Raw genomic sequence first — 9,346 nt, 5'->3', positions numbered from 1 at the left:
GATGTGCCTGCGCATAAGGGAAATGAATGCAACACGATTATAGTAATCAGTCATTAGCAAATGTAGTTCGTTATAATAATTATGTGTAACAGAATATTATAAAAATTAAGTTATGAATTTTTATTAAAACATTTCTTACATACCATTATATTGGCTGGGCTGCAGAAATATTTGTTGTGGGATGCATGCGGCCCATGGGCCATGATTTTGACATGCTTATTATACAGCATCAGTTTTTGTCAAGTCGTTGTGATTGATAGTTTTGTTAAACATGATTGAAATTCAGAAGCGATAAAGTACTATTATCCTAAAATATAAAACCCTGGGTCCTTAACGACCAGTGACGACCAGAGGCCCGACCAACCGGAAGTCAGTCCTGCAGTCAGCGCTGGGTTGCCGTGGCAACTTTCACAGCCACAGCCACATGCTGTGATATAAAACACAGTGTGCAAGTGATCAGAAGCACAGGCACCACCTCCATGCCACCCCCCCCCCCCACTTCCATCAGTCCCGCTGGCCCTGAGGTGCCCTCCCCGAGCTGTTTCCAGCAAGGCTGGGGGAAAACCCACCCTCAGAGCGCCAGGAGCGCCCAGCGGCAGTCAGTCCTGGGTGGCCAAGGCAGAGGCCAGAGTGTGGTAGAACTCTGGGTCTGGCCCAACAGAGGGCGTGGCCGGCATTCAAACTGGACCCCGACAGGAGGGAGGAGGGAACCCCATTCCTCACAAATTGGCTGTTGGATAGCTTGCTATTGGCCTTGCTAGCTTTGGGAGCCTTCCGGCGGTCCTTAACTGGGGCCCCATCCCTCCAGTCTGTGCCTCTGTGGTCATATCACCTCCTCCTGTGCTAGCTCTGTTTTCTTCTTTCTTTTTACGACCCTGTGAAATCTCCCTATTCCTTTCTCTTATCGCAGTGGTTCTCAACCTTGGCTACACATTATAATCACCTGGTAATCTTTTTAAAATCCTGATTTCTGGGCCTCATCCTCCGAAAATTCTGTTTCTTTGTTATGGGGTAAGGCCACAATATTAGTAACAAAGAAACAGAATTTCTGGAGGATGAGGCCCAGAAATCAGGATTTTAAAAAGATTCCCAGGTGATTCTATTGTGCAGCCAAGGTTGAGAACCACTGCTCTAGTAGTACTATAAATCCAGTAGATGATTGTATAACTTGTTCCAGTTGTGTGTGCAATCATAGTGTGATACATAGAGCTGGGGGATCCTTAGAGGTAAACTAAAGCTTTAAAAGCCAAGGCTCTGGCCTCTTCCTCCACATCCTTGCCATCAGCTTTTCATATATATATATATAATTTTTTTTCTTTTAAATTTCAGAGAGGAAGAGAGAGATAGAAGCATCAATGATGGGGGAGAATCATTGATCAGCTGCCTCCTGCACACCCCCATTGGGGATCAATCCTGCAACCTGGGCATGTGCCTTTGACAGGAATCGAACCTGGGACCCTTTAGTTCGCAGGCCGACGCTCTATCCCTTGACCCAAACTGGCTAGGGCTATATTCTTAATATATTGAGTTCTACATAGGATTTATTAGGAAAACTGTCCTATACTCAAAATACATAAATTTACAAATCATTGATCTAATGTAATCCCTTTATCTTTAAAATTTTATTTTTAAAAATTGTGTAAAATTTATATTAACATCAAAATTACCATCTTAACTGTTTTTAAGTGTGTAGTTCAGTGGCATTAAGTATATTCATATTATTGTGCAGCCATTATCGCCATCCATTCCTGGAACTTTTTTTAACTTGCAAAATCCATTAAATATTAACCCCCATTCCTTCTCCCCTCAGCCTCTGGCAATCACCATTCTACTTTCTATCTATGAATTTGACTGCTCCAGGTACTTTAGATCAGTAGAGTCATACAATATTTGTCCTTTTGTGATTGACTTATTTTATTTAGCCTGATGTCTTTAAAATTCATCCATGCTGTAGCATGTTTCAGAATATTCTTTTTAAGGAGGATTAAGTATTCCATTATGAATATATACCACATTTTGTTTATCCATTCATCTACTAATGGACACTTGGGTTGCTTTCACCTTTTTGGCTATTTTGAATAATGCTTCTATGGACATGAATTTACAAATGCCTGTTCAATACTCTGCTTTCGTTTCTTTTGGGTTATAACCAGTAGTGGAATCACTGGATCATATAGTAATTTTGCTTTAATTTTCTGAGGAACCGCCATACTGTTTTACATAGCAGCTGCCCTGTTTTACATTCTAGGACACAAGGGTTCTCCACATCCTTGCCAACACTTTTCTTTTTCTTTTTAATAGTAGCCATCCTAATGGGTATAAATTGGTATCTAATTGTGGTTTTGAATTTTCCTAATGATTAGTGATATTTGCCAATTTTTTTTCATGTGCTTATTAGCCATTTGTTTATCTACTTTGGACAAATGTCTATTCAAGTTCTTTGTTCATTTTTTAATCTGGTTTATTTTGTGTTTAACTAAAGGAGTTCATATATATTCGGAATGCAAGTCCCTCATCAAATATATGATTTGCATATACTTGTCTCTCATTCTCTCAATTGCCTATTACACTGTTATAAATAGTGCCTTTTGGTGCATAAAAGTTTTTAATTTTTTTTCAGCTGGTGTTGCTCAGTGATTGAATATTGACCCATGAACCAAGAGGTCACCAGTTCAATTCCCGGTCAGGGCACATGCCTGGGTTACGTGCTTGATCCCCAGTAGGGGGCATGCAAGAGGCAGCTCATCGATGATTCTCTCTCATCATTGATGTTTTCTATCTCTCCCTCCCCCTTCTTCTCTCTCAAATCATTAAAATCAAAATTTTTAAGGTTTTTAATTTTGATATAGTCCAATTTACCTGTTTTTCTTTTGTTGTTCATGTTTTTGGTGACAATATTATGTCTTAAAACTTTCTTAAATACATTTTTTTAAAAATTTTGAGGAAAACACATAATTTTATCTTCATGAAATTACTGTACAAGCATGTTTTGCTATACAATCTATTTATTTAGTTCCTGAACTTGCATAGCAGGGACTGCCACATGATCCGAATTTTATTGGGTTCTTGAATTTTGGAGAATATCTAGTGAGTTTAGACAGTGAGGGATTTAACTCCTAAGCTGGATGGTTAATGTATTTGCTAGACATATTTAATGTCTTTCTCCTATTGAGATATAAAGTCTAGGATCTGTTATTTCTAACTAGAGGCCGGTGCACAAAATTCATGCATTGGGGGAGGGGCGGCCCTCAGCCCAGCCTGCACTCTCTCTAATCTGGGACCCATTGGGAGATGTCCAACTGCCGGTTTAGCTCTCACAATCCAGGACTGCTGCTCCTAACTGCTTGCCTGCCTTCCTGCCCCTAACTGCTTCTGCCTGCCAGCCTGATCACCCCCTAACCACTCCCCTGCTGACCTGATTGATGCCTAACTGCTCCCTGCCGCCTGATCACTCAGAGTTGTGCTCCCCTGCCAGCCTGATCTCCCACAACTGCCCTCCCCTGCCGGCCCAATCGCCCACAACTGCCCTCCCCTGCCACGACCTGCTTCCTCCGCCAGAACCAACCACCTCCACGCTGTGCGTGATCATCTTGTGGCGGCCATCTTGTGACAGTGTTGCACGCAAGGACCACCTAAGCTTTGACAAAATAATTTTATTACATCTGTTGTCTAATCTAAGCATCTCTGTTAATTACCTAACAGACTTAGTCATTTGGCCAGGATATGTTTGGCTAAATTTACTCAGTCATTGATTATCTCTTTATTTTTGTTTGACAGGTCACCCAATTGACAGGTTTCTCAGATCCTGTATATGCAGAAGCTTATGTTCATGTCAACCAGTATGATATCGTCCTAGATGTGCTTGTCGTGAACCAAACCAGTGATACTTTACAGAACTGCACGTTAGAGTTAGCTACTCTAGGTGAGGAAATTTACTTACCATAAAGGAAGGATATTTATGGTAAGCCATTATGACAGATTATTAAGGATATGTACAAGTTCTAGTATAAGAATTCTCTTGAGCCCTAGCCGGTTTGGCTAAGTGGATAGAGTGTCCGTCGACTTGTGGACCGAAGGGTCCCAGGTTTGATTTCGGTCAAGGGCACCTACCTCTCGGTTGCAGGCTCCTCCCCGCCTGGGCCCTGGTCAGGGCATGTGCAGGAGGCAACCAATTGATGTGTTTCTTTCACATCAATATTTCTCTCTGTCTTTCCCTCTCTCTTCCACTCTCTAAAAATCCATGGAAAAATATCCTGGGGTGGGGATTTAAAAAAAGAAGAAGAATTCTCTTGAACCATTTGTGACATTTTAATCAAGGCTTAGTTTTACATTTAATATTTAGTCTCCAGTTTTCTGTATGTCTGTGGTATTATTTTCTTATGCTCTTGGTATATCCAAATAAGTTTATTCATTCACTGAGCTCAATTATAAATATCAGTTTTTCTAGATATGAATAAGAACTATTTAAGTTACAGATTTACCAAGTAGCTCACTTAGTTAAATTTTTAATTCCCTTAGTACAGACCTAGGTGTTTTCTGAGTCTATAATCAATACATACCACATGTGTCCAGAGTAATACATCATTATTATATTTAGCAATTTGAGATGCCTTTTGTTTTTCTTACTGAAGACACATGAATCAGACTTTGACTTCTACATCTGGCCTTGAAGTTGGGAAATATAAATTGTATACAGAAACATTGCAGTGCCCCTAGGAAATTCCATATGGCTTAAACAAGAGTTAAAGGACTTTATTAGTAAGATATCAAGGGAAAATATACTTCTGCCCTCAGCATAGCTTGATGTTTATATAAAGAACTGTGTTTCTAAGAATTTACATCTTTCTGCAGAGTTTTATCTTTTCTTTGTAATGGAGTTTATAGTATATGACAAACTTTTTGAGAAGTTGTATTCATTCAGTGAAATAAAATGATATGCCCACAGTGTACACACACTCACACACACCACGCACGCACGTGTGAATTAAATATAGAATTATCCTGAGAAGCCTATTACCTTTTAAAAGAAAATGTGCATATTGAAATGAATGTGTTAAATGATTTCTTTATTTTGTCCTCATAATATTTGAATCATAACCCTTTTCTTGTTTCTTACTTTGCTCGAAACCATAAAGCTGTATGCATGTTAAGGTTTTGTGATTTGAAAGATTTATATATGTCTTTATAACTGTCTAAATTTTTTTCAGGGGATCTAAAACTTGTGGAAAAGCCATCTCCTTTGACTCTTGCTCCTCATGATTTTGCAAATATTAAAGCTAATGTTAAAGTAGCATCCACAGAAAATGGAATAATATTTGGTAACATAGGTAAGAAATTACAGCATGTAATGTTTGAATATTTTTGTTAGAGAATTTCTGTAATTAATAGCTTTTTGACATTTCTTGAGGACAGAACCTGAATCCATCCATGCATTCATTTATGAAGCACCTGCTGAGGTACTAAGCACTCTTCTGTTTTGAATATACAGAAATGAACCAGATGGAGTCGTTGTCCTCAAGAAACTGTCAAGCAGGAGGAGGAATTAAAGAAATATATAATTATAATGCAATGTGGCATTACTACTTGTGTTTTCTCCTGGTGTGCCTAATACAGCACCTGAGTCTTTTGGCTCCCACCACTTATTAGCTCTGTGACCTTGAGCAACTTACTTAACTTCTCTTTGTTTTTGTTTCCTCATCCATAAGATGGAAAATAATATTATAACAAAGGCTTGATGTGAATGTTAAGCAGGTAATATTTGTACAGCATTTAGAATCCAGCAATGTACAATAAGCATTATATAATATTTACTAATACCATAATCATTATTTGGAAATATTGAAACTAAATTAAAATTTGCCTTTGGTGATTTGGGATTGTTTTGTGTATGTGTATTGCAGTTTATGATGTCTCTGGAGCAGCAAGTGACAGAAATTGTGTGGTCCTCAGTGATATTCACATTGACATCATGGACTACATCCAGCCTGCAACTTGCACTGATGCTGAATTCCGTCAGATGTGGGCCGAATTTGAATGGGAAAACAAAGTTAGTCCTAGGGAGATTTGCTTGAACTCCTTATCTTTGTTTCTTTTTAGTTAATGTTGAGGGATTCTCCTATAAAATTAATCCCATTAACAGGTGTCAGATGTGAGAAGCAAAGTCTTTCTATATCTGTTCTTGCAAAGTAGCCTTAATTGAAAGTCATGCAAGTTAGTTTGTTAAGTTGCCGTTATAAATTGGTGACAGTAGCAGTTCTACAATTAATCTGAATGGTTGATCGACATTATAGACAATATTCCATTTCTTATATGTATGAATATTAAGTTATAATTGAATCCAGTGTCCAAAAGAGGGTTTGCAAAGTCAGTGGCTTACTGAGTAACTTTCTTTGAGTCCTGATTTTTATTAGAAATATTTTATATGCAATACGTTAATCTTCTATGAAGTAATCTGTATCTGAAAATTCTGATACCATCCTGTAGTTTGCTAGGTTTTGTACATGTCATTTACTTTTTTATTGTCTATCCTTCCCACTTGGAAAAACATTCTCATTTGACATATGAGTGATTGTTTCTCAACCCCAACATAAGAAATACACAACTTTTCTCATTGTAAGAATTATAATCTCCTTGACTTTTTTCTCTTTCTGTACAGGTGACAGTTAACACAAATATAATTGATTTAAATGACTATTTACAACACATATTAAAGTCAACCAACATGAAATGCCTCACTCCAGAGAAGGTAAGATTGAACTGAGACCTGAAATCTGATAGTAGTATGGTAGATTCTTGGCTTTCTTGTATAAGAACCTCTAGTGTATTTTTGTTATTATTCAGCATGAGAAAAGCAGTTTCATTCTGGACTAGCTAAAAGAAGTTATCCCATAGAATGTATGAATCTGCTTACCTCTCTCTACTGCAGGGGTAGGGAACCTTTTTTCTGCCAAGGGCCATTTGGATATTTATAACATCATTCCTGGGCTATACAAAATTATCAACTTAAAAATTAGCCTGCTTTATTTGGTCAGACATTTAATTGACTCACCTCTAATGCCTTGGTCTAATGCCTTGGCAGGGCCTGACCAAATGATAAGACCCATGGGCCAGACGTTCCCCACCCCTGCTCCACTGGAACATATCAGCCAGCTTGTTCCTAGTGCAGAGACCTAACTGAATAGTCAAATTAGTTTTTCTTTTCAGTCTTCTCCCTTTCAGCTAAGGGCTTATTCCAAAATAGTTTTTAATATTCAATTAGAAAATGTTCGTGGTGTCTTCTGTTGGCTCTGTTTATGGGTCAGAATATATCAGCTTAAATACAGAATTGTTGATATACTTTGCTTATCTGCTATATTTGTGTATGTATGAAAAAAGACGCAATAAAAAATGAAGCTGAGGTCTAAGGAATATCTGCTAATGTAATATTAATTTTCTCAGTAAAAGGCTATCTGCTGCTAGAAAAGTACGTTTTAAGAGTTCAACAGCTATTCAGATAACTATTATATGCCCAAAACTTTGTGAGCTGTTGGATATACAGTAATGAAAAAAATTAAATTAAGTCTCTTCCTTCATGGAGCTTTAGGTCTGATGTAGAAGGAAAACAACTATAAATAGAGGATGCATAAATACAAATTGGTATAAGTGCTATATCTTTAAAATCAGGTGTATATAGACATGGTAAAATCCACACTGTTTTCATGTGTAGTGCCATGAATTTTTACAAATTCATGTAGTCATATAATCACTATCACATGATAACTACCACATAATTTATCTGTGCTCTTTGGTCTTGCTTATGTGTAAGTTCTCTAGAAATAGTGAAGTATTGAATTTATCACAAATTACTTCCAGGCACTTTCTGGTTACTGTGGCTTTATGGCAGCCAACCTCTATGCTCGTTCCATATTTGGAGAAGATGCACTTGCAAATGTCAGCATTGAGAAGCCTATTCAACAGGGACCAGAGGCCCCTGTTACTGGCCACATAAGAATTCGTGCAAAAAGTCAGGTAACAGTTGCTTTTTAAAAAATATATTTTTATTGATTTCAGAGAGGAAGGGAGAGGGAGAAAAATAGAAAACATCAATGATGAGAATTATCGATCAGTTGCCTCCTGCACGCCCCCTACTGGGGATCGAGCCTGCAACCCGGGCATGTGCCCTGACCAGGAATCAAACATGACCTCTTGATTCATAGGTCGACGCTCAGCTACTGAGCCACGCCAGCCAAGCAACAATTACTTTTTTTGAGTTCATCTCTGAATTGAACAAAAGGATGGAGACTTTAAGTTTTTCTTATTTCTATATGTAATTTTCTCTGTCATACTAGTGTTTTGTGCATTAAGTGCAAATGTATTCTCTGAATAGAAATACAACTTCTGTTTTATTAAAATGGCTCTCCTTTTGGGCCTTTCATTCTGGGTATTTGCTTAAAACCAGATTGATTCCCATGGGGTATTTGTGAAATGGGTTCTTCAGAGGTTTTTGAAATCTCAGCTACAAATCTACTGGCAGTTTGTAAATCTAGCACTAGTAGTATGTAATAACCAACTAAGTTTTTGTTGAGTCTGATCTGTACTCCTTGGTTTCATTGTTGAATGTGGTGTTATTGAATGGGGGCTTGTTAAGATAGAATTACCTACTGGTTTTACATAGTTTCAGTAATTATAAACATTTTTGTGTTCTTGTTTACAGGGAATGGCCTTAAGTCTTGGAGATAAAATCAACTTGTCTCAGAAGAAAAATAGTATATAAGAATAAACAAAAAGTCCTTGCAGCTTTATAGTTAAAATTTAGGTATGGGCTTACTGGACTCCAACATCTTTTGTACTTTCATGCTTTATGTTATATAGAATCTGAGTTCATGCTGAATGCATTCCAGCCAATAATTTATAGCCTTTCCCTTAAATCAAGACTGAGTTTAAAATTATAGTTTGTCTTTTGTCTTAACAGTTATGAATGCTGTCTTCAAAGTATATAATGTTCTCACATATACCAAGACCATTTTCACAATAAACAGATCTATTTCTAAATCTTTTGTTATTTTATAAATAAATATGCAATTACATAATTTTAGTTATATTGTGATGGATTTCTTTTAGTTGGGTTATATATTTCTATTATAAATTTACTTCGAGTTGTGTATATGTGAACTTCATTAAGATAATTTACAAATCCAGTGATATGAAATGAGACAGGTCTTAATTTACTTGCTTGATTTTTAGTTATTTAATATTCTGACATCAATATCTCTAAAAATGTCTTATCTATAATAATAAAAGCATAATATGCTAATTAGACCAGATGTCCTTCCAGACGAAGCCAGGTGCCTGCTGGAGGCTGGAGGGA

At 37.2% G+C, this 9,346-nt stretch overlaps 1 protein-coding gene across 1 annotated transcript in view; it reads left to right on the top strand.

Annotated features, from left to right (window-relative positions):
• The window catches only part of COPB1 (coatomer protein complex subunit beta 1), a 36,983-nt gene extending 27,910 nt beyond the window's left edge, over window positions 1-9,073 (top strand). Inside the window, exons 17-22 of the mRNA XM_006773191.2 lie at window positions 3,778-3,922; window positions 5,208-5,327; window positions 5,901-6,046; window positions 6,656-6,745; window positions 7,852-8,007; window positions 8,693-9,073. Coding sequence (XP_006773254.2) covers window positions 3,778-3,922; window positions 5,208-5,327; window positions 5,901-6,046; window positions 6,656-6,745; window positions 7,852-8,007; window positions 8,693-8,752 — 717 coding nt within the window. The 3' untranslated portion in view covers window positions 8,753-9,073. The remainder of the gene's footprint in view (window positions 1-3,777; window positions 3,923-5,207; window positions 5,328-5,900; window positions 6,047-6,655; window positions 6,746-7,851; window positions 8,008-8,692) is intronic.
• The last annotated feature ends 273 nt before the right edge of the window (window positions 9,074-9,346 follow it).

This window comes from Myotis davidii, unplaced genomic scaffold (genome assembly GCF_000327345.1).
Source record: "Myotis davidii unplaced genomic scaffold, ASM32734v1 scaffold946, whole genome shotgun sequence".
In the NCBI taxonomy this organism is placed as follows: domain Eukaryota; kingdom Metazoa; phylum Chordata; class Mammalia; order Chiroptera; family Vespertilionidae; genus Myotis; species Myotis davidii.
The sequence above is the reverse complement of the archived record's forward strand: the minus strand, read 5'-3'. Positions and strand labels throughout refer to the sequence as shown.